General features: G+C 44.0%; 2 protein-coding genes across 3 annotated transcripts; both read right to left on the bottom strand.

The window, feature by feature from the left end:
- Positions 1 to 1,158: 1,158 nt before the first annotated feature.
- baz1b (bromodomain adjacent to zinc finger domain, 1B) lies at positions 1,159 to 17,015 on the bottom strand. 2 transcript variants are annotated; one of them, XM_080508194.1, is made up of 21 exons: positions 16,403 to 17,015; positions 14,519 to 14,635; positions 13,551 to 13,695; positions 12,926 to 13,118; positions 12,609 to 12,730; positions 12,327 to 12,524; positions 12,046 to 12,234; positions 10,647 to 11,949; positions 10,354 to 10,518; positions 10,094 to 10,232; positions 9,577 to 9,743; positions 9,286 to 9,400; positions 9,098 to 9,196; positions 7,896 to 8,073; positions 7,616 to 7,801; positions 7,362 to 7,509; positions 6,646 to 6,793; positions 5,867 to 5,982; positions 5,109 to 5,236; positions 4,904 to 5,010; positions 1,159 to 3,874 (listed from the first exon to the last, which is right to left on the bottom strand). In XM_080508194.1, exons 1-21 carry the CDS (start codon positions 16,519 to 16,521, stop codon positions 3,181 to 3,183), a joined length of 4,776 nt encoding a protein of 1,591 aa, XP_080364320.1. In that variant the 5' UTR covers positions 16,522 to 17,015; the 3' UTR covers positions 1,159 to 3,180. The 2 variants fall into 2 exon arrangements, with proteins under 2 accessions (XP_080364320.1, XP_080364321.1); XM_080508195.1 differs by having other exon boundaries at positions 10,647 to 11,919.
- A 677-nt stretch (positions 17,016 to 17,692) lies between these two features.
- On the bottom strand, positions 17,693 to 20,531 carry bcl7bb (BAF chromatin remodeling complex subunit BCL7B b). Its single transcript, XM_080515053.1, has 6 exons — positions 20,408 to 20,531; positions 19,817 to 19,892; positions 19,638 to 19,725; positions 19,353 to 19,511; positions 18,417 to 18,520; positions 17,693 to 18,278 (listed from the first exon to the last, which is right to left on the bottom strand). The coding sequence occupies exons 1-6, from the start codon at positions 20,518 to 20,520 to the stop codon at positions 18,207 to 18,209; spliced, it is 612 nt and encodes a 203-aa protein (XP_080371179.1). The 5' UTR covers positions 20,521 to 20,531; the 3' UTR covers positions 17,693 to 18,206.
- Between the last annotated feature and the right edge of the window lie 4,182 nt (positions 20,532 to 24,713).

Genomic DNA, 24,713 nt, shown 5'->3' with positions numbered 1-24,713 from the left:
TTCTGGGGCCTCATACACAGACTATGGGGCCACATGTTACTGTGAGAAAACCATTATAAAGTGAATTTAGCACAATATCAGACCTTTAACTCACTAAATATATACCTCAATTCCCTTTTTGAAGACAGCAAATGCATCCAAACACTAATGTTTACAGATGGGAAGCCAGTAGAGGAGATATAGGATGGCACATTTGGAATGGTGGGTATGGTGCACTGGACCGGACTGGACTGTGTGGACTAATCATGATATCGGTCAGCCTTCCTGTTTCAATGGCTCCAAGTCCTGCTGCAACAAAGATTCATGGGAGGATCCGCAACTTAGAAACCTTTTAAAATGGAGCCATAAGACATGTTCGCTTTAGCCCTTAACTCTCCTACCAGGGGTTATTAAAACGTGATGAAGGACAATAAAACGCAGCGGAGTGAAAGGCCATGTTGGGGGTTTGTTATGGCCGAATGCAGCTGCTGCCGTGCTTAAATTGTCACTAATAAAGTGCTACGTTTCCACCGACTTTTCACATCCCTGACCTTTACTCTTGGTCCATCTTGGCCTCGACACCTGTTGCCAAATTACAGATGGCTCACAAGCTGTCACCGCCTCCCTTTCACAAGTCCCATAAGGCCCCGCTGTCCTTCTCGCCCTCTTCTTCCACCCTCATCAGGCGTATTCATGTGTGCGATTGCCGTGAAACCACCCGGGTCAACAAAACGAGGCATAAATAGTTTTTGTCTCAACAGTCAACAGAAAAGTTGCACTGTCCCGTTGGATCAGGACTCGGCTTTTACGGGATGTGACGAGTTGAACTGAAGCGACAGCTTCACCTTTTCCACACAAAAGTGTTTTCATGGAAACGGAGCGGCGTCCAAGTCGCTCATCTTTCCGTGAAATAATGAAGCCATTTATCCTCCCGTTACGTCACACCTGGCTGACGCGTTTGCAGATAAATTGGCTTCCAGAAGAAGAGAGCAGACACACCGGGGAGTTTAGACAAGTGATATTTTATTAAAAAGTCAAGACGTGACCCCAGTTGTTTTCCTTCCCCTTCGCTCTCTTGCTTGAAAGCCTCACAGATGACGGCAGTGATTTCTGTCGCTCGGCCCTTTGGACACACGTTCATCTCAACACGGAAGAAAAAAAACCAGGGAGACCTACAGGCTTCGTCCATTGCCTTTATTGGAAATTCTTTACATGTGAATCCTTGTGCACCTGCCCCACCCCAGCTTTAGAGACTATAAATATATATATTAAAAAAAATGAAGTGTAAAATAATTTTGCAGTTACCCAAAGAATAAACAAAGCATTTACAGTTGGGTCTGGTTTCTTCTTTTTTTTTTCCTCGTTCGCCGAGATCTCAATTATAGCAGTGATTTTAATCATGTCAGGAACAAGGTCGAATTTAAACAAACGGAAAAAGAAAAAGAGCCAAGAGGGGGCTTCAAACAAGCAATGACCAAACCAAAAGTGATCAGTGTGGAACAGCACGGTTAAAAACAGCGAACAGCACAGCACAGCTACAGACAGGACGAGGGCAAACCGGCCACTGCCTCACCAGTATACAGGTTTATATACACACACAACGCTGGATAAAACCTCATCAGAGACGACGCAGGAGCTTCTCCAACTGTGGATGTGGCGGTGTCGAAAACTAAAAACCTTGCTGCAGAAGTTTCACCGCAAGGCGTCAGTTGTAAAAAAAAATAAAATAAATAAAGACTATAAAAGGGCCAATAATGAGCCGCTGAATGAAGCTGGGCACAAAAGCAGACAAGAGTCAGGTGTGGAGCACAGCAGCACTGCGAAACATACTGGGGAAAATGCACAGATCTCAAAGTGTGGGCGTTGAGCGCCACCCGGTGGGCAGGCCAGGATAGGAAGGACAAAACCTTCCGTTTTGCGCCAATAGGAAAGTTTGGATTTCACAGAACAACCAGACAATTGTACACCGACACGCTGACAATTTCTGCCGTGACTTCCATGATACAAAACGAACGACCCCCCAAAAAAAAAAAAAAAAAAGCCCCGCTTCAATTTCTTGCATTTTTACTGGATGTGATTTAGGATTCATTCATTGACAAGCTTTTCATGTACAATACCAAATAAAATGTGCAAAAATATCAGATATATATATAAAAAAAAAAAAATGCCCATTTTTCTTAACAAACATCACATTTTGCCATTTTAAACACTGTTTACAAATGATTATGCACAGAATTTGTTTTTTGTTTTTTTAAAGTCTGGTCCTGCAGCTGCTGGCATTAGAGGTGCACAGAAAGAGTGCAAACGGATCATTTGAGGTACCGGTTCTTTTAAAGTGGCGGGGCACTACAGAGGAGGAGGAGACAAGAGTCACATCCCTGAAAACACCTTGGCACCGAGAGCTGAGATCAAACTCTGTTTTATTATTTCCTTGAAGGATAGGACACAAAAAGTATGACCTCCAATCCTAAACCCAGGTTAAGATCAGTTAAACCCTGGATGGGGAGGGGAAGAAAAAAAAAAAAAAAAAGCACTATAGCTAGTAGAGATCCTACAATGTTTATCTATTGACTTGCTTTTAAACAAAGAGGGACCTTGGTGGCAAGATGGAAGAGTAATTTACAGTGGTTCTAAAGCGAGGAGAGACTACGTGGAGTTTTTCTGGTGTGAATAAATGACGACTCGTAACAGAGCGGTGGGAGAGACACCTTACTCCGAAACAAGCCCGTAAAGCCATGTTGTGAGTGGAGACAAGATGTGCGAGGACAGAGAGGAGCACATGTAGAATTAGGGGGGGAAAACAAAAACAAAATAGCTGTTCACGGGACAACACGACGGTCAAATTACACTTGTGTGAGGTTGTCATGTCACTGAGAAGGTAAAGTTAAATGGAGTCTCGGGAGGACTAAAGACTCCTGTAGTTCAAATGTGTTTGTTTGTTTGTTTGTTTTTTATTTGTTTAAAAAAATTACCAATATTAAACATGTTACAAATATAAAGCAGTTTTCTTCTGGGTTTTTTTTTCTTCTCCAAAATATGAACAGAAACTCTGAACACAAAAAGGTCCTTCTGAGGATTGTGTCCCGCTGGAGGAGGAGGAGTCGGGTTTGTCGTCAGAAGAGACGGACTTATTCAATCTTTTTTTTTTTTTTTTTTTTTTTTTTTAAAGCGAATAGTAACAACAACTCGGCACCCTGGTTTTCATGAACGTTTCTGCCTCTTGGAATGTCGCTGTTGGCTGGAGCGGTCCTCGTCGCTGCTCGCTCCCCCCGCGTCGCCCCGGCCCCGGCCCCGGCCCCGGCCCCCCCGCTTACGAGTTCTCCGCGTGTCCCGTTCGCCATCGCTGTCCTGCTCCCTGTAGTCCTTCCTCCTCAAGGACGCAGAGCTCCGCTTACTTTTCCTCCGGCCATCGTCCTCCTCCTCGTCCTCCTCGTCCTCCTCCTCGCTCTCGCTCGCCACATTCTTGCGTCCCCGAACGTTTCTGGCGTTCTTCCCGCGTGATTTCCCGTTCTGCATCTTCTTCTTGGGCTCCTCTTCCTGCTCTTCCTCGTCGTCGTCGTCATCGTCGTCGTCGTCCTCCTCCTCCTCTTCCTCGGATGTTGCAGGCTGTTGGCTGACTCTCTTCCGCGAGCGGCGGCGCAGGTAGCTGAGGCCGGGCAGCAGCTTCTGCAGCAGCTCGGTGAACGTCTGCTCCGTCTTCACCATGCAGGCGAGCACCGTACTGCCCTGCTGGTTGTACTCCTCTGCGTTGGAGAACACCAGCTTCATGTCCTCGAAGAAATCCTGAGCGTGGCGGTACGAGCTTTGGCCGAACTTCCCCAGCATCGTCTGGAAGTCCATGGGCTGGGAGATGATCTCCAGGTAGTCCTCGGCCTCGTCCAGGGAAACGGGCTCCCTGAAAGAGACGATTCAGCATAAAAACTTGTTGGTGGGACCATAAGCTCAGTAACTTCAATGATTTCATTGGAATCATGAAACTTGCCTGTGTTTATGGTATTATTTCAAACATTTAAAGATAAATCTTGACATTTTATTATGCTTATAAGAAAAGCAACATACATATGAATGTATGTACACCTCCTTCGAAGTTGTTATACACATTTGACCAAACGGTTGATGCAAATGACTGTCAGCGTAATTTTCAAGCCAATGACCATTAAGAGAATACCTAAAACGTTACTGATCAAACCTCGCAATGACATTTCATACCTTGTAAAGAACTGAAAATGATTGCTTGTTGAATTTGCAGTATTAGTGGTGATATTTACCTAAATCAACATCTGTATCATGTGACTCCATTATTTGATAGCTGCTTTACAATTCTTGCATCCATTGAACTTTTAGAGAGTTTCTGCTCGAGTTTCTTTGCAGGATGTGAGAATGGCCTGCCAGAGCTGCTGTTTGGATGTGACCTGCCTCCCACCCTTCATTGGATCTTTTGCTTGACGATTCTCCAGAGGTTCATTTAGTTTCAGGAATCGCTCATCGAGGATTTTTAAATGGAAATGAATAAAATAGTAACACTGCTCTGACACCAGATACTTCATGATACGTGTTAAAGGATGTACCACAAAAACATTATTATGATGTAATATTATTATTACCAATAAGGAATTCTCAGAAACGACAATAGCCATCCCTGCAATGTTACAAAATAGAGATCGAAAAACACTAATCTGGGAGATCGTCAGTGTGGGCGCTCGGGGAAACTTCACGTTACAGACCAGTCCTTCCTGGAGGCGGTCTGAGGTAACCACAGCCATCGGCGACTGCTTTACCCCAAAGCGAAGACGCACACACACACACACACACACACACACACAGCAGGCTTTTTGAAAGAAGAGAGAAGCTCCTCCAAGTGTTCAGAGTCTCTGAGAGATCCAGCGAGGGGCGCTGCCTGTCACGACCGCTCCCTGCTGCTCACCTGAAAGGCCAGCTGTAGCGGAACTTCGTCAGTTTCTTGAGGATCTCCTCGCACCGCTCCAGCTCCAGCACCTGTCTGCGCACTCCGGTCTGTGAGCTCTGTCGCACCTTCAGGAAACACCACAGCAGCGATGAAGCGATCGAAGGTGTGGACTCACTCCGTTTAGTACGGCTCAAGGAGAGGCCCTTTCTGAAATGTGTCGTACCAGTTCGTCGATGTCTGCGGGGCTGTTGGGACCCGTTTTCTGCCTGCTGCCCTGAGACGGCTTCTTGGATTTACTCTTTGAGCTTTTCTGCCGGGACGAAGACGCCTTATTCTTCTTTCTTGGTCGCACTGCAGAGGTTAAAATAAAAATCAGGGACGCGACAGGAGATGTCAGAGGTACAAAGATGTTCAAATTGTCATCAGACATTGAGAAATGTTGGCTCCGTATGTTCATGTTGGTACATTAATGGGACATTAGTTGAAGTCCAGGACAAACCGGAAGAATCACTACAACAATGTGAAATTATTCATCTGTTAGTTGAACGCCCACTGATCCTCTCACGTTCTTAGTTTTGATCCTCGACTTAGAAGACGAGCCGACCGGAGGGATCAACCTGCCACATACTCCGAGTGAAGTCAGTTTGACACATTCAGACCCTGAAAGCAGAGTCCAGAGCTGAGCTGAGCGACGTGACAACAACGGACAATAGAGACACGGAGAAGACGGGCGCTCTGTTGGCATTCCTCACATTCCCATCAGGACATCCGCGCGGAGCCCGCCCGCCCGCCCGCCCACCCCAAAACCAAACGCGGGTCATTTGTCGAGCGATTCGTCTCATCCGCCCCTCGTGTTTTATTCCGTTTCCACTTTAAGACGAATGAGGAATGGAATCATGAGAGCAAAAGTGCCCAAAATGTTTTGTCACTGAGTGGACAAACTTTTGAGAAAACCTCAGGCTTCCTCTCGCCGACACTCACAGCTGTGCCCCATGGCTTTGTAGTCGTTTTCCTCCTCGTCCTCTTCATCATCGTCGGAGTCCTCCTCTTCAGAGTCTTCCTCATCCTCTTCTTCATCCGTGTCCTGATTATAGTTTCTGAAACAAAGATGCAAGATTGTTTTAGTTTTTTTCCCTTCCATCAAAGGTATTCCTTAAAGGCTGTTTTTTTTCCCTTCAATTTCTCATCAGAACATAACTTCTGTCTTTTTTTTCTTTTTTCCAATTATACAATTTTCTGTGTATACAGGCAGTTAATGACTAAGCTTTTTGTTAAATGTATTTACAGCAATGATTTCTATGAAACATCTCACCTAAATAATCCTTAAATGTTTATCTGTGACACATAATACAGAAACTGAATGAGAATTTGAAATAATTTGGCAAGGATTTGTTAGCGCAGTGTAGCAACAAGCGAGTGAATGTCAAAAACATTTCAAACAGGAAAAGATCATTTTTCCTACAATTTAATTGAAACAGGAAAACTAACATTTTAGATTGAATCACACAAAGTCAATAAAATTTTAGCTCATCGTTGATTAAATTAAAATGTAATAAAAAAACACCACAAAATAATCCCATATTTCATAAAATCAGATTTATCTTTTTGTTTATCAATAATGACCATAATGACAATGTAGAAAATGCTTCTAAGCGTTTATCTGATAAGATAGGAGAGTGGAAATAAAAGACGTTTTTCAAAGACGTGTCAATATTTTGAGACGTGCTCGTGCGTACAGACGATGGAGAAGATTCCTTTACCTTGATCTGGAGCCTCGTCGAGCCACGGTTGGCTGGCAGGCCGGGCACAGCCACTCCCCGGTGGGGATGCGGTACAGAGCCGGTCGCAAACAGAACAGGTGGAAAGCCTTGTTGCATTCGTCGCAGAGGATAAGTTTCTCATCGTCACCTGGAACAAAGCAGCGTGTTCCTCATTTCATCTGTGTTTCTATGATCTTGCACCTCTGTAATCTGACTCCACCCGCCCTGCAGTCCCTAAAACAAGCGGCACATTTCTTTCATGGATCGGAGTGGATGCGCGTTTCATTTGGCATCCTCTTATCAATACAGGTTCACCTGCTGGTGTGCGGATATGTCGACTCCGTACTAAGCTCTGCCTGACTCAACTACTGTTTTGCTCTGAGGCTGCAGCTGCTGCCTTGTCTGGACCAGGGCCTGCACTCTGGAGCACAGATGGCTTCATCCCGAGTGCTGGACAGGGACCACGAAAACCGTGTCGGTTGAGCAACACTCAAACCGACTTCCACGGATCTGGATCCAGGACTCAGGTCTGCGTGTTCTCCTTGGAACTCCACTTAAATGAAACCAACGCACATCTGCACACTCGTATTGCCTCATAAAGCCAGGGCCAAAACTCTAAAACGCTTGTTGGAAAACAAAAATCCAATTGTATTTTTTTTTTAGCCGCAACCTGTAAAATTCGTTTTTCTCAGACATCATTGGGGAAAAGTTCTCACCTTTCCTGCGACAGACTTTGCAGCGAGCGTTCTCGGCAGACATGTCCCACTTTATGCAAGCGTCCAACATTCCCAGCAGCACATGCATGCGGGAGAAGGTCTGAGCCTCTCTGATCGCCGTCTTCCACTTTTCCACCGCTGTCGCTACCTAAGAAGCGAAGGTCAATATCGCACAGTGGTTCACAACGGACATTTAGTCAAGTCTTCGTTACATGGCTGCTACTGGAAAACATTACTGGAAGGTTGTTCCTCACCCTGGCTTCCTCGGCCAGTCTCTTCTCTTCGTCCACTTCTTCAGCTTTGCTGCTTTCTTCCCCTCCTTGCTTCTTCTTCTTCTTCTGCTTTGGGGCCATGAAGCCCTGCAGGAACTTCTTGATAACACAAGCCTGGATGGTGATGACACACTCGCCAAAGTCTTTCAAGCTCTCCATGTGCTCCAACTGTGGACAACAAGGGGGAAATGGATGAATTAATTAACAATAATAAAAAGGTGTCCCTTTCTCGCATCACATTTAGACCAACAAGCTAAATGACCTGATCTTCGATGTCGATATTGTCATCCAGGTATCCCAGGCCTCCCTTCTGGAGTCGTGAAGATACCTCCTGGATGTCACTGCGCATGTATTTGAGCAGCTCCGAGTAGCCGTCACAGGTCCGGAGGCCCAGCCGGGCTTTACGGCTCAGGTGGATGGAGTGGAGGATTTCCTGGTACCTAAAACGGTGGAGACACGCCTTCCCATTCAGCTCCATGTTCACACACTCATGTCTACATCATCCACATACGGCCGACAGGTGGTTTCTAGATTCACAAGGCTACTAAAGCGGCTCCGCAGCTGCTGCAGAAATTCATGTGAATCAGGTGAGCTGGAGCAGGGAGCTATATAAAGCATGCAAGGCAAAAGATACCACAGGGTCAGAGGTGGAGGAGCAAAGTTTTCACTCAAATTTCTGTTTCTGCTGCTTTGGATTACAAGCCAAACAAATAGTTTAACATCAAATTTGGATTTTTGTTTCCAAGTACTATGACATGAGGAAATCAGTGGGCAACATATCTATTTTCTATTTTCCTCCACTTTCACAGATCAGCCTTAAAGGCATTTCATAACCGTTTTGCCATCTGCTGTCAAAGCAGCACATTGCACATTCGGATGATTATGTGTAATCCCAAGAATGGATTTCAAAGCGATTACTTGGAGAAATGTTGCGTAAACTTTCAAACGGAACCGATGACAACATGCTCTGCAGGTTGGGCCCTATCAGTAAAGTGTAACTAGCATAACTTAAGCCATGACTTCACACGGCACGGCACATCTGTCCATTTATTAGTATTTCACCTTCATGTTTATATATTTCATCATTCTTTTTAATCTTCATCTTTTCCTGTAAAATTCTTGTTTCTTCAGTATAGATGTGAAGCAGTTCTCGCTTTGTTGCCTCCGTTATAAGTTTAGTTCTTCTGTATGGTGTAAATAAGGATTCATACAACGTTGTGTTTACGTGGCATGCGTTTTGATGAGAACGTTATTTAGTCCGAGGTGTGGGAACATGTCTTTGAGCTGAACCTTTCAGCTTGTAGAAAACAAATAGGAATGGTTAATATAAAAACAAATGCTTAAAAGGAAGCTGCACAAGTCTGAAAAACCTGATGAAAGTTTATTACAACAGATTGATGAGGGCTTGTGAAATGACTTTCTGTATGTTAAAATAATTATCTCCGACAACAACGCGGCACTCACCTGCTTTGTATATTTGCCTTCAGCTCGCTCTCTCTGACCCCCTGAGAGTGAAGACTTTCCACCAGCTCCTCCAGCTCAGCGGGGCTGCCACAGATGCACCTGGAAGAGGACAGAAAGAGGCGAGACAATTAAATCAATGAAAACGTACCCGAATGAAAGAAGAAGAAGAAACACGAGATAAAACTTACCAGAGGTTCTGTCCCTGTTTGGGAACCGTCGTCTCTATACAGACATCCACTGCTGGTCCCTGCTGCAGTCCTTCGCTAACAGCGCCATCCACGCTTCCATCATCCTTCTCAGCTTCTGCAATTAAAAAAAATAAATGATCCCTTGATGACATAAACAAGCGCACAGTTTACGTGTGTTTAAGTGAGTCACAACTTGCGTACGAACCGAATAATTCATGTAGACAAATACAAAATATTATCAGGGGCAACCGAGGAGTTGAAAATGTGAAGGTTTAACTATATCGAGTCTACCTTGTGAATCGGGGGCAGCAGCTGCGTCGCTCTCCTCCTCCTCTTCCTCCACCTCCACCTCGGCTGGTTTGTCCTCCGGAGGAGGGGTGAAGTTGTAGTCGATGCCTTCGTGCACCCATCCTTTCTCGATGTACAGGCCGGGGACCACGTCGGAGAAAAGCCAGTACCTGGGAAACAAATGAGCAGTGTGACTACGACTCGAATGCATCCCAGCAAACGCCGGCGTGCACGGATGAGCCAAAAGATTATGACCATGTTAAGTGTGTTCGCTGAATCTCAGACCACAGATCACACAAGGCTTGAACCTGCTGTGATGCAAACACCTCAGCTTGAAAATCACTCTGGCTCATCTCCACTGACCAGCCACCAGATCGACATTAACCCATCGCACTTGAACGTGGCCAATGTCATTCTATTATATGCCACATATTGTCCCCATTGTTGGCAGATTATTAAATTCAATGTTTCGGTTCATCTCTGACAATACATTTCTTCCTCACGTGTGCCGAGCACTGACCTGTTATGATTTCGGTCCGTCCCCAGCGGAGTCCTGCGCATCACCAGTCTGGCTTTGGAGATTCCATCTTGGAAGGCTCTCTCGGTGGCAGCCCTCTGTTTACGTATCCGCTCCTCCTCGGCCTCCTTCTCCATGCGTTCTGAATTAAATCAGGAGCAGAGTGTCATGAGTATCGTGGCTTTTTCTTCAAATCCTCCCGAATGCAACTTTTCGCATCAATTGAGATCGGTAAGCACATTTATCTCAAAAGCACCACATACCTTTGTTTTGTCTGTCCATCTCCTCCTTCTCTTTCTTGGCCTGCATGGACATCAGCCGCCGGCTCTTCACCGAGCTGATCATGTCCTCTGGCTCTGGCTCAGGCTCCACCTTCACCACTTCTTTTTTGCTTTCCTTCTTCACAACTGCCTCTTTTTTCTTCTCTCCTTTGGGGGAAAAAAACAACCAACAAAACAAACACGACATTGACATGTTAGCATCAGCTTATGTCAAGACATTTTACCAGTGGGAAAGAAAAAAAGGTTTTCAACTGGAGTTAAATCTCTCCTCGTACCTTTGCCCTCCATCTCCTTTCGCTTCTTCTTCTCTGCCCTCTTGCGGTCATTGACCTCTTTCAGCATCGCCAGACGCTCCTTCCACACCTCGGCGGACCGCTGCTGCTTTGAGTCCACGTGGTCCACCACCGAGTACGTCATGAGGATGCGGTGGCACAGTGCAACCAACAGGGTGACCTTCTCCTCCGGAGTCAGCTCAAACACCTCCACCGTCTCCAGCTTCTCCAGGTACTCCGTGGTCACCACATCGTCGAAGCCCCCGAGCGCCCCGGAGTCCTCCGAGCCCTGGCCGCTCTCCTCGCCGTGACTGTCGCACGGCCGGAGGCACAACCTCGCCAGCTCCGAGGCTGAGTGCATGGTTAAAGGGATCTCGGATAAGGGCATGTCGAGCTCGCTGTAGCCTTCGGCCAGTTCGTCCTGCAGCAGCGTCTGGAGCAACACCACCAGCACGCGGTTCAGGTACAGGAAGCCGGATCTGTCTCCGGCGAGGGCTTCTATCAGAGCAACCGCAGTGATGGGATACTGGTCGTCTGGCATCAGCAGCCCTGCATAGCAGTGAAGGAAGTCCACAACCATGGCCACGTTTCCGAACAGGGTGTTGGGCAGCCCCTCGGGCATGTCGACAAGTTTATACGCTGGCAAGTTTTTGCCCCCTTCGATCTCTTGGTCTTCGTATCTGCGCGACTGTTCGCGGCGCACCAGCATCTCCTTCACACGCCTCTCCTTGGCCTTTTCTCTCAGTTTCTCTCGGAGTTCCTCGCGCTTCTTCTTCATCTCTTCCTTCCTTTCCTCTTCACTCATGGCGGCCCACCTCTTCTTCTGCTCCAGGAGCTCCCAGCGTTTCTGGACCAGCACTTTGAGCTCCTCCGGCAGTCGACCACGATCGTCTGGGGACAAAGCCTTTGCCGCTTTGGAGATGAGGGAGGAGAGGGCGTTCTTTTTATCCTCTTTGCCTTTGTTCTCTTTGTAGTAGCGAAGGAGGTGGAGAGCCATGGGGTGCAGAGGCTTCCCAAGTTTCGGCGTGCCCATTCCTGTACTACGGGCTCTCTTTTTTGGACTTCCTGCGGCGGGGCTTTTGGCCAAATGCAGCAGAGTCATCTGCTTCATCTTTGGTGTTTTTGCCCCAGCTTTGCCGTCCTTGGAGGCTTTGAGAACATTGAGCTTGTCGTCGCCTTTTCCCATTTTGCTCCCCTTCTTCTTGTCCACAGACTTCCGGCCAGGTTTCGGAGAGGAGGGCGACGGGCCTTTACCGTCCTTCCCCGAGTTCTTTACCTTGAGTGGAGAACCATTCATTTTAATCTTCTGAAACACAGGCACAGCAAAACCTTCGACTTTTAGGGAGACTCCATAAACAACGTCTCGACTAAAATGGCATGACGGCCATACAAAACTGCTAACCTGCACGTGGCCCCAGATGGAGGGACTGAGGGGCATCCCCAGAGCATCACTCTTCTTCTTCCTTTTCTTTTCCCCCTTCTCGTTCCCCGATTCCTGTCCCGGAGTGTCGCCAGTCTTGAGCTTCTTGCTCGATCTCCCCTCGGGAGACGTCAAACTTTTACGTTTCGTCGAGGGATTTTCTGCCAAAAACTTGAGACAAAAAAAAAAGAAGAAGAAATTGTGTGAAACTGAGCGGCACTGTAAAGCAACTGGTACGCAAGAATGCACGATGAGAAAGTTACCTTGTGTGGATCGAGAAGGAAGTCGCTGAATTTGCTGGGAAGGCTGAATTTTTTCACCAGTTCGTCTTCAACCACCCAGGGAGCATTTTCTGCCATGCCGAGCCTCAGCGCATAGTGCCTGATGAAGTAACGTATGATCTCCTTGGTGGGAGGGCGTTCTGTCCTGTACAGACTGTCTACTGGTACGCTACTGATCACCTTCAGAGAGGGAGTGAGACATCCGGTCAGTACATGAACATAAAGCAAACCTTTTACGGAATATTGCCGACATGAAAAACCAACCTTGTCCTCATTGATGAGCTTCACGTCGTACTTATGTGGAAGGAACTTGGGCATGACCCATCTCTTCTTTTCTTCTTTCATGGCAGTAGGAAGTTTCCTTGGAGAACGTCGAGCTCGATCACCTAAAAGCAAACCAGACAAGTCTGAGACTTTTTCAGAAAGGAACCGTGTTTTAAAGAACAGCGACTAATGATAGAAGTGGATAGAAAAGAGTTAAAAGCTTTTAACCTGAACCTAATTCCTCAACCCACGTCACCTGCTTTTCTTGTTTTTAATCTGGTAAATGACCAGCATGATTGAAACGCGTGGTGACTCACTCAGGCTCTCCCTCCTGCTCTCCTCCTCTCGGGGTGGAGGCTCTTTCTTCTGGTTTTCCTGGCTGGCGTTCTCCTTGTCACTGGAGGGGGAGTCACAGGCTCCTTCCAGCTTCTTCTCCCCAGACTCCCCCTCTGGGTTTTCTAATGGATGGACCTTCACCACCTTCACTCGCAAACTTTTGTCCTTCCCCACCTTAAGTGGAAAAAGTCACGAGTCAGATTACTCTTGCATTACCATGAATTACAGATGGTTGTAGATTTTGCTTTATATTTCATAGGGTAGTTACAGAGAACCAAAACAAACTTAATATGATGTTTAGCTAAAACGTGTAATTCAACTGTCTATTGACTAATCTAATTCAGTCTGATTTAATGTATTTATCTTGATTTTATAGCTGCAGAATGGTAAAAACATGTGGATTGTGCGAGTCTTCCTATCATTGCTACAAGATATCAAATATGTAGCAAGCTAGTGAATCTTAAAAAGGGTTTCTAAAAATAGAAAACCATTTGTAAGGTCCTGCAATGATGGCAAGTACTGTGCTAACTGTGGAAAATACTGAGGTCATCTCTCAATAGATGGTATATCACGAACAAATCATTAAATATATGAAGTCAAACTGACCAGAAAGTCACATTCTTCCCCCACGGCATACTTGGTGAGGATTTCCACCCAAGCCATTTCCACCAGTTTGTCCAGGGACACTGTGTTGTGGTGGACCATCTCCAGGACTGGCTTCTCAAACCATTCATTATACTCCTCCTGGAGCCTGCACACAGAGCACAATAAGCTGTTAGTTTCAAAACAAAGAACCAAAACCATTATAATCCATCTTCTCTTTAGTAATTACATCCTATCTTTCAGTGTTTATGTGTCTGTGAAGCATGAATCCACACTCGCACTTAATAGCGACATAACAAAGAGCTGAGAGTGGCCAGTAGGGGGAGCAGAATCTGATGGCAAATATAATTAGACGTTGCTTAAACACTGATCTTGAGCCTGAAAGCCAGGTGAGCACAGCTCTCCTTAGACATAGTCTTGATCCTTTAAATTTAAGGTGGTTTGTTGTCCTTTATGCTGATGGCACATATACATACAGTCATAATACGCATGTGCACCTGGGCAATGATAGCAGCACAGACTGAAAAAAATTGTAATATTCCAACTGGGATTTTCTTTTTCTGATCGTGAGAAAGAAAGTCGTCAAGTCATTGTACACTCAAGGATGACTCAATCACACACACTCTAAATAGAATGAGAGGAGGAGCACCACATTCACCCAATGACAGCAAAGCAGTAAGCCGTGTGACCTTCACTTCACGAGGAGAGTACGCTTTTTCGCAGACAATACTCAGCTACTCCTGTAAAGCCCAAGCTCTATTGTTTTGATATAGTATATCTAAAACCCCAGAAGACGTTTATAAAGTCAAAGATTCAAGACAAAACACCAGTATCTGTCCTTCATACTGGACTGGACTCGAACGAGAAGCCGCAGACTACGCTTATGATTCTTCTTATACGTCTTGTTTAATGACGTGAAAGAAGATCCCCATGAAAAAAAAAAAAAAAAAATCATCAGAGGCATTACTCACAGCTCAGTGACTTCTTGTTCCTCCTCCCATGCTTCTTTGTGTGTGAGCTGGTTGCTTCCAGTGCTCTTACACGTCCAGATGCGTTCGCTGTACCTCTCCAGCCGTGCCTCATACTCTCTGTACACAACTTGTCAAGGAATTCACGCTTAAACATTTCATCTACTTAATCTGTAGCTTATTAATACGCAGGGCAAACGTCACACATGGTTAACATATCAGTGGCACTGATGCCAGAAAAAGGAGACCAGAGGACACTCGACAAACACAAACACTCCCAGGGCAAAGTTGTCAGTGAGGTGATCTCAAGACTCTCGACGAAAGCTGCTGATAACATGATGTTACATGAAGACCAATATTTACGTAAATGCTGTTAAAGCCTTTCATTTCTGTTTACTCCAACTAACACCGCTTTTTCACTCGCCCCAAATTTACAGCAGATGTGACTGGGCGCCATTTCCCCTCTCATTATTTCACATGTTAATTAGCTAATCACACAACTTTGTAGTCGTCTTTCATTTTATAAAACAGGCCACTTTTAACTTGCATGAATGGATTGTGCATGGAAAAATAATTTATCGCAGTTCAGTCAGTCGTCAAATTATCACGAACCTGCTGTTGTATAGTTTTGATATACAAGATCAATTCACTGGTTAAAGAGAATTGCATGGAGCACAGGCTTTGTAATTAGGTTTTACACTGTACAGGACTTAAAAACGAGGATGTAATCAGTTTCTGTAACGTCACCATCAGTAAACGGGCACTGATAGGGATATTTTCACATCAGTGTTGTGTTGAAGCAGTTTAAAACATGTGTTGAATCAATCATAAGACCAGTGTTGGAAAAAAAACTATTTTCGAGAAGGTTATTAGGCAGTTCAATTACTTAAGATAAAACTTTACATTTGGTCTATAATGACATGTGTAAGACAGAAGTTGTGTCCAATATTTTTTATGGGGGGGGTGTCTACAAAGTTTGACACTTCCTGTGATGACGAAAAGAAAAAAAACTAAGATAAACACTCTTGAGTCTCCACGTCATAATAACATATTTATACAGGGTGAAAGGTGGCTGAGAGGCTCGTGATCACAGAAACTATCAACATCACAGCCAAGTCACAGCACGAATCCCACTCTACTCTAACATTAAATATCGCAGAAATCCAAAACCGCAGCTTTCCGGACACTTTTGGCCCTGGCCGTGCGCTTCTCGTCAAGTTGACACTGTTTCATAACCTCGCTTGACAGTCACGGCGCTCCGGATAAACTGCCTCGCAAACAAGCGGGTAAAGCTGCTTGACACGTAATTTCTCCAAAACACACGTTATCCGGAGTCCGTGAAACGAGCTGTCACCAAGTGCTTGTGCCGTTCGGACAAACTTTGAAGTGCAAGAAGAAACAGGAGCGCGCCGAGCAGCGGCTTTCAACGAGGCAGGGGGGGGGGGAGACGACGGGCTATTGTGACATAATGGGATACCGAGCGTTAGCTGGGTGCTAACGGCTAGCATTAGCATCGGTAGCTGACAGCGGCGCTAAAAGACGAAAGTGGAACGAGCCTTTGTCAGTTTCTCTCTTTGTGGCACAGTGCGAGAAGAAATACGTTTATAAGACACAGCTTTAAGGTTGTGTTGAATAAGCCAGCGGTCGCTTCAGTGTGCTGGGTATAGCACAGCTAGCCTGCTGGTCACTGTAAACCGTGCCCATGCGGGGAAACTGTTAAAGCTGGAGAAACGGCAGTTAACATCAAATTGAGCAATCTGGTCGACATTTACAGTCCCGGGCGTGTGATCACCGGGACTTCACGTATTGGTAACAACGAGGAGCGATCCAGCACATCCAGCTGGCTTTAAATAGAGAGTGAGCATCAGCATCACGTTAAAAGGATACTCTTTGTTCCTGAAGGCCTCCTTGGTGTGCTCGATGATGTAGACCTCCTCTCCCGGGCCTGGTGGCTCGGCTAGCGGCTTAACCAGTGGGTACGGCTTCCGGCCCAAAAGCGGTGCCATTTCAAATCCAGAGATGGCACGACTGCCGATGGTGTAGTTAGATCTCCTGGCGAACGGACTAGCACAATGCAGAAATATATGTCCTTAGCATGTATCCGACCGGCAGAAATGTCAGCGCCGAGCGGGGCAGCACGTCTCACGTTACCGCCGGCAGGCCCGGCTCTCAACGTGTAGCAGCTAGCCGACTAGCTAGTAGCTCGGATTGCTATGTCGTTACAAAACAATAACAGTGCGCGTCTCTCGGTCTGCCTCATCGCATCATTCCGATCGCCCCTGGATGCGCTGTCATACTGCTCGTCGGTGCTGTTTCCAAACACGCTGCTCAACCAGTCTCCCGGGATAAGTTTGTTAAACTTTGGGATGCACGTCAAGAGGATGCAGACCTCACAGAAATCAAACTCGCGGCAAAAGCCCCCCCAAAAAAGCGAGTCCGCGGGAGGTCTTGGCGCGGTCACAATTCCAACCAAGTCTCTTAAATCGGGCCGGCTTGTCCGCTGAACTGAATCCGCTGCATGTTCGTTCTGCCGGAGCTTCAAGTGTTGGGTAACAGCATTAGCGAGTGTTGCGAGAAAGTAACCCGAATCAATCAAGAGGTTAATTCCTAGTCGAAATGGCGGGAGTTTTTAGTCCACCGGCACAATTCAGCACACCCTCGAAACTCCGTTTCCCCGGCAGCAAGCGGCGTCGCACGTACCGCCCTGCCTTCGCTTCACGCTCATTGGCTGCGTTGTAGAAGAGCCCGCCTCCAATTGGAATAGCAGTTTCTGGTTGGCTCATGTAGCCTGTCTGTCATGAGTGTGGCGCTGTTACTTCCAATAAACCACGCCCTCATAAAATATTAACTAAAAGCTCGAGATCAGCTGACGGCTCCAAAAATATGTCACATTTAAATCACATGAAAACAAGACAACACTTTTTAATATTATTTTGTAGAAAACTAATGTGAAACCATTTCATTGTGGAGAAATCTTATTTTATGCGCCCTTTGTCTGGGCTCCATTTTGAATATCTCATTAAACAATAGGTTACCCATTATGTGGCTGCCTTAGTCATAAAATAGTAATTAAAATATATTCAAATCATATATCCACATTTTAAACGGCTGTGAGAATATAACTTAGTTCAATAATCAAGTACAAAGCTTGCAAAAACAACAAATTGAAATGGAAAGTAGCATTTATTATGGCATACAAAACATTTTCAGTTATAAACATGGGCAAATCATATCATAAATATAATTTCTGAAAAGGCATTGTAGTCTGGTCTGTGAAAGCCAAAAGATCTGTTCCAAAAAAGGGTGTCATATTCAATGGTACATCTAAACATCAATATGCACATACATACACATAACACTTTTTTCAGAATGGCAGATAAACTTTTTTTTTTTTTAAAGCAAAACAATATGTAAACATGCAATAGTTCCACTGTAAAGAAAAACCTAAAAAAAATGTCATTAACAGCAAGTGAATATGATATGCTACATACAAAGCTCTGAAAATATTCTCTGTATGTCTTAAAATCACTTTGAAAAAGCAAGTCTTTCTGTGGTAAGTACATCAGAAATGTAAGGAGAATATTTGCGCGAATATGCCAAGAGAACCAGACTCAATTTGAATGCTTTGCTAACGTTAGAACAACTGAGGACAGGTATGATTTGCAGTTTCGGAACACATTTTATAAATAAGCTATCTGAGCACAGCATTTTCCCCTGTGCAAATCTTCTTTAAAGGGGGCGCTCCTGATTCATCCAGTTCCTCCTGTTAATGAAAAAGGAATATATTAAATTGATTAATCAAACATTTACATGGTTACCATCCAATATGCATAATGCAACAGGATCCACACATAGATAATGAGGTCTGTGAAAAAGATGGTTCTAGTTTTCAAACTTGAACCTGTGTGTCAGTAGTGCTCCTTCTGACAGCTCCTGATGACAGCAGGTCTTCTTTGATGAGAGTTGGTGGCTCATCTGCCCCCTCCTGTCCTGGTTGAACTGGCTCTGCATTGAAAAGAATAGAATAAGTACTTATTGTCATTGTTTTGAACAACCAAACAAACCCATGAACAACAAAGCAGTGCATTTAAATGCTATGACCATGTATTTTATTTCTATCTTATAGAACTCTTTCTGTGTCCTGAACATTGACTGACTAAGCATACAGGCCATATAAGAGATAACTTAGTTGTTACAATAGTGGCGAATTTAATACTTCTACAACAATTAAATTGCATTTGTGCAGTTAAATCAGTTGCATTTGCTTCTTCATTTGGCTATGTAAATCAGTGGCTTCAACTTGGGTTCATTGACAAGTGTTTCTCTTCGGGGACAGACTGGAAAAGACAGTGGTTGTGTCTGGGTACAATAGGGGTAGAGGCCAAGCCAGCACTTCTACTTTGTCAAGCAAAAGGGTAATAATCAGATGTGTAAATGGAACTTGTGCCGGCAGATGATCTTTGTTGATGCTGCAAAGTTTACTTCATTAAAAAGCGTAAAGATAACATATTTGGTTTATGCTATTTTTCAGAAAAGAGATTTGCCGATATGTGAACATATTAAGACTTAACTTAATTGTCCAAATGTTATTACAAATACAAACACAGCATCTCCGGATGCGTTGCCATAAAAATGCAAATACAACACGCAGAGCTTCAAATTTCCATAAAGTGAAGAAACACATGACCTTTTTCAAGCAATTTTGTAATGATCCCAAAGCTTAATTTATGATGTATGTATTTATTGTATCTCCAAGAGTGCTGCAGAAGTGAAATGACAATTGTAGGAGTAATGTCCTAAATCTGAGTGAATGTAGTGTCGACAGCCATCCACATACCATCCACAATCTCCTGGCCAAGCATAGGTGGCTGCGAGTCTTCAGTCCGGAGGCTGGAGGTATGAGGAGGGCTGACCTGCTGTGAGCTGGAAGTGCTGCTGCTGTTATCCATTTTGGGCTGATAAACATCGGACAGAAAGCTCTGGTTGCTGTTTTCATCTGTAGTAAAAAGAGTCAAACAAGAGTCATACTGCAGCATTTCATCTTCTTCTTCTTTTTTTATTTATTTAATCATGTTATATCGCTTCGATCTGTATTTAAAAACAAACCAGATGCAAAAATTACCAGTGAAATCCAGTAAAGAGTTAGTGTTTTCCAGGACCACATCTTTCAGCCCTCTCATGTCTCCGCCGGTGGATTTGGTACGATATATCTGAGTACAGACAGAGGAATGTTGAAATCATGTGGTGAATGCAGAAAGCAAAGGAGGAAAAAAAAAAAAAAACGACATGAAAAGCCATTACCTGCTTGGTGTCTGTCACTGGTACCCACTTAAATATACGTAAGGATGTGTCACCCACTGTCACCCATTTCTTCTCCCTGGGGATGAAATAACTTTTAATAACTTCCGTGAGAAGCTCAGTACACGCCGAACGTTTCCATTCGTATTAATGACATTAATCCGTGTCATGACACCCAGTGTTAAGCTCACGTCCTCTGTTTGCATGGGCAGCAGACATGACAGATTATCAAATATTCCTCTATGCTGACATGCAGCCATCTGATCGCTGATCGTGTGCAAACGTGTAAAAAAAATCATGACAGCGTGTGCGACCGTGGTCATTTGAAGTCGTCGTCTTGTGACTGACAGCACAGCCGTCTTTGTATCTGTAAGCCGCATGTGAGGCTGGAGCCATATTGACAGCTCTCAGCGGAAGAAAAAAAAACCCGACCTAGCCCCGCCCCTCCATCTTAAGCCAGAGCGCCGATTGGTCAGCAGCCCCGTCAATCATCGAACTTTTCCGACTGAAGTTTTGTTGAGCGACGCAGCACATATCAGCCCGCAGTCTACTAACACGTTTCCCTCCATATTGTGCCCCAGACAGCTTACGTACCATTTGCGCACTTTCTCGATGGCCGCCAGGACCTTTTTAATGTCGTCTTTAGCCCGACTTCGAGTCTCTGCGCGGCCTGATCGTCCCGACATCTTGATGCTGTTATGATTCATCTACAGATGCATCTGAAAACTTCAAGACCAAGCCCCAGTACTCCGTTACAGACCAACTCTCGCGAGATTCCTCTGTCTCATTTTTTTTTTTTTTTTTTCACACATTACCTTTTTTGGCTTCACTCTTCTCACTGCTCACAACTATTAATTATTCTCAGGGACAATTTATCTTTGATCAGATAAAATTCAATAAATAATTTAACAACCCCAACTGAACTCAATAATTATTGTGTAATATATTAATTATAATATATCATTTTTAACATTTCTGGTTCAGCAGAAATTCTGTGCTATTTTATTTACTCTGTTTTGTGTCTACATTTTCTGTTGTATTGCAAAACGGGTTGTTTCTCAAATACTTCCCACTCTTAGTCTCCTTTTCAATGAAAGTGTCTCAAAACAAAATAATTTAGGAACTGAAGTGAAGGAATTATACTCTGGAATTACATTTTTTTGAATGAATGTGAGTGTCAAAACTTTACAGATGTCTTTGGAAAATGCTTGAAGGCCCACAAGCTAATATATCAATATTTCACTCAAATGAAAAGAGAAGACCAACTACAAACATGCTTGAGTCATAAATCACAGTCGTGTGCTGAGAAGGACAGTCACAGGTAAGTTAACAGACTGGACAGCAAAGGCTGGGGGGTTCCACACAAAATATATTATATACTAATAGGAGAATATTAGTCTGTTTTTCTGAGGGAGGATAGAATTAAACCCACCTCATTGCTGTTGGGCAGGACTATCAAGTGTTGTTTTCACACATAACCATGTTGGATTTTGCTTCGTCTTGCTTCTCTTCTAAATCTTGTTTTAAAATTAGGTTTTGACCTATTTGTGCGTGGTTCCCCAGTCCTGAAGAATAACTTCCATCGTTTAAGTTTGCTTGCCCTGCACTGTGAGATAAGATCATCAAATAAATGACTCACGATCTCACCACTGAAGAGCTGGATTCATGACCCAGGTGTGAAGGAGCCTCCTCAAACCGGAGATTGTCTGCCCCTTTCCAGACTGTGATTTGGCTCCAGCCCTGCCTGGAACCATATTGGCTATTAAATATAAAGTATTCATACAATCTATGATGGGAATTATCTCAAATATGCAGCGCACATGGGCCACATGAAGGGCCTTGATTAAAATGCAGTGGTGTGCGCGAAGACAGATTTATATCATCTTTGACCAACAGGGGGAGGTCATGAGTCAAGTTGACAAACGGGCCCCACCTGTGCCTTTGGGAGCAAAGGTTGTTGTAGTTTTGATTTGCTGGCGTGATAACATAATCTATGAGAGGAAATTGTACTTCTCTGTGACTTTTATCTTCACACGTGTATAAAAAAATCTAGCATGAGCAAACACTTGTGCTAAGTATTGTGTTATGATGCTTTCAGAAGTAATACAATTGACGAAAAGCAAAATATAATTGTGGCTAAAAAAAAGAACAAAAACGGAGTATTTAACATATATTCATCGATCCATATTGCTTTTTCCAGCTTTGTCTGGACACTCAGATTGTCAACCCATCAGAGGACAATTTAAAGTTACCAATTAATCACAAATGCATGTTTGTATACCGTTTGCGAGAACCTCACACATACATAGGGATATCAAGTAAACGCAACACAGAAAGGCCCTGAAGCAGACCTAGTGTGAAGCAATGCAGCTAAACACTTTATTTAATAGAATCGAATATGAATACAAATAAACAGTTCACACAATCAACCAAAAGATATCTTGCCAAATAAAGAGTGACTAAATAACAAACAGAACAATATAGTCTGGTTGCATGTCCAAAAATGGACTGGGAAGAAACATAACTTTTTAATTCCCACCCCTTCTCCGCGAATAACAATAATAATAAAAAATAGCTTCCAATTATTCAATAACCAATTCAATTTACATGTTAGAACTATTATAATAAGATTCCCACGTCCTCTGTGTCTGAAAAGATCCTCTGATTTGGTGACTGTGTAAGAGTGAAATTTCAGCTTCAGTGGACATAAAATGGGCCAGATAAATTTGATATTTGTTTCAACTGATATGACAGCTGGTGTCGGTTTGTACAAGACAGAACAATGTGAAGACATGAGGATGCAGGCGGGTCCTGCTCAGCTGCAGCCAGTGGCTGCAGGCTCTGGAGGAGGAGCCAGTGGCCGTTGCCAGAGAAAAGATCCAAATAGCTGCATGAGGAAAAGTGGCATCATTATCCACAACAGCAGCGCGGTTGTTCCTGTGAGGATGCTGAGAGTAAAGGCACGTCACATGATGGTTAATGCAACAATATAGAGAACCAGTCCCGCAGTTCTAAGAGCTCGTCTGCACGTGCAGCTGTGTGGAAAATATAACCAGGTCCAACAGAAAAATGCCGTTTGACGGGCATTTAATTGATCACTTTGGAATAACTATATTTGAAGCCCGTTTGTCAAACAATAATGTATATAATATTGACACTATTGCAATTTGTTTGGTAAAAAATAAATGTAAGATAACAAAGCATTCTTTTCTGTAAAAAACACTTAATGAAGTTATTCAAAAATGTGAATCAAAGGGATGGAATATTGATTTGAATTGTTTGTGTAATGAGAAGTGATGTCTGACTTTAAAGAAGCAACGCAGGTTACATTGAATAATGTGTTGGAAAATTATACATTTAAGAGATGTATAGTAAAAAGTTAAAATACTGGCGAAGTGATTTGGAATTTGCTACATGGCATGTTGCATGTTACTCATCTTTCATTTGGATTTCAAAATACTGTCGGTGAAGGTCTCGTAAACAAACAAAAACACAACAGCAAAGTTGTTCACTGTATGTTTGAGTTCACATGGTGGCACAGTGTTTTGTATTTTTATCTCACAATGAGAATGTTGTGAGTTCAAATGCAGACTGGGTCTTTCTGTGTGGAATCTCCATGTCCTCCCCATGTGAGTGTGTTTCCTGCAGGAACTTCAGCTTCCTCCCACTGTCCAAAGTCATGTATTTTGGCCATAGATGTGAATAAATGCTTGTAGTTCTGTCTGTGTTTGCTCTGTGATGGACTGGCGAACTGTCCTGGGTGTATCCTGCCCAATAGGCTCCCGCACCACACAACCCTGAACAGAATAAAGTGGTACACAAAATAAATTAATGGAAGTTCACAAGATCACTATAGCCCAGGATTGTCAACCACATTTAAGTTCAGGGGCCACATTAAGCCCAATTTCATTTTGAGTGGACCTGACTGGTGAAATCGTGCCGTAATAATGTGGATGAAAATGTCCATATTTCCACAAAACCAAAACAATCACTACTGCAACTTTCTACAATCTCAACATAAAGTCAATTTTGATATATACTGGTAAAGAAATATAGTGAAATATCCCCTAAAAATTCTCTTATAGCTGTTGCATTATGCCCCGTTTTTACAAACTCACCCTGACCACATGGCTTTGCAGCTAATGCTCCTTAGCGCGATGGTTCATATCAACATCATATCTCAGCCCGGATCTCAGAGTTTTGTTGTGTCGTCTTCTCTTAAGAAATGTGTTCATAAATCAAGTTTTTCTTTCTGTTATTAATAATGTGACTAAATCTATTAAGTGTGATGTTGATAAATGTGGGACTGTGATTTTTAGTGTTGTTGACTTCCATTGTTGGACTTTAACTTAGACGTTGGTTGTATTTTATTATTTAAAGTAAACATTTAAAAACAAACCCAGTATCTGTTTTATTTCTTGAGTTATGGAGGCTTGTTACTTGTACTTTACTTTGTATTTTACTTCGCGTACTGCTTTATATTGTTTCCTTTCTCTTATTCATTTTATGGTCATAATCAACCTTTAATCTTAATTTCTTGAATGAGATTATATTTGACTGTATCTACCAAATTGTCTGTGTATTCTTCAAATGTTAATAAAAAAAACCCCAGCTATAATTGAATTAATCTCCCTCACGTGCGCACGCCTTCCTCTCCGCACACGGTTACCGGAGGCTTTAGTTTGAAGTGCAACCGGAAGTTGCCCCCCCACCCATACGCGCTGCGTGTGTGGAGCCGCTCCGCCGCTGTCAGTGACTGGATTGTGGACTGGGGTGTTGGACGGAAAGGCCAAACGCTCCAGTTAACGGGGCGGCTCGTCGGACGCAGCATGGACGGCTGCCCGCCATAGTTAGTGCAGCCCGAGTGTCTCGGTGTGTGTTTTTAGTTCCGGCCCGCTCA

The sequence above is a fragment of the Blennius ocellaris genome (assembly GCF_963422515.1).
Source record: "Blennius ocellaris genome assembly, chromosome: 2".
Lineage (NCBI taxonomy): Eukaryota > Metazoa > Chordata > Actinopteri > Blenniiformes > Blenniidae > Blennius > Blennius ocellaris.
Note: the sequence above shows the minus strand (reverse complement) of the source record. Positions and strands in the feature narration are given on the sequence as shown.

Excerpts from the sequence above, each read along its gene's own strand:
- baz1b (XM_080508194.1), bottom strand. The coding sequence starts at position 16,521 with ATGGCACCGCTTTTGGGCCGGAAGCCGTACCCACTGGTTAAGCCGCTA. Across the intron at positions 10,519-10,646 it reads AAAGGAGATGGAGGGCAAAG|GAGAGAAGAAAAAAGAGGCA; the intron begins GTACGAGGAGAG and ends TTTCCCCCAAAG. Across the intron at positions 5,011-5,108 it reads CCGCAGACATCGACGAACTG|GTGCGACAGAGCTCACAGAC; the intron begins GTACGACACATT and ends TGTTTCCTGAAG.
- bcl7bb (XM_080515053.1), bottom strand. The coding sequence starts at position 20,520 with ATGAATCATAACAGCATCAAGATGTCGGGACGATCAGGCCGCGCAGAG. Across the intron at positions 19,512-19,637 it reads CTCTTTACTGGATTTCACTG|ATGAAAACAGCAACCAGAGC; the intron begins GTAATTTTTGCA and ends TTTTTACTACAG. Across the intron at positions 18,279-18,416 it reads GGAGCACTACTGACACACAG|GAGGAACTGGATGAATCAGG; the intron begins GTTCAAGTTTGA and ends TTTCATTAACAG.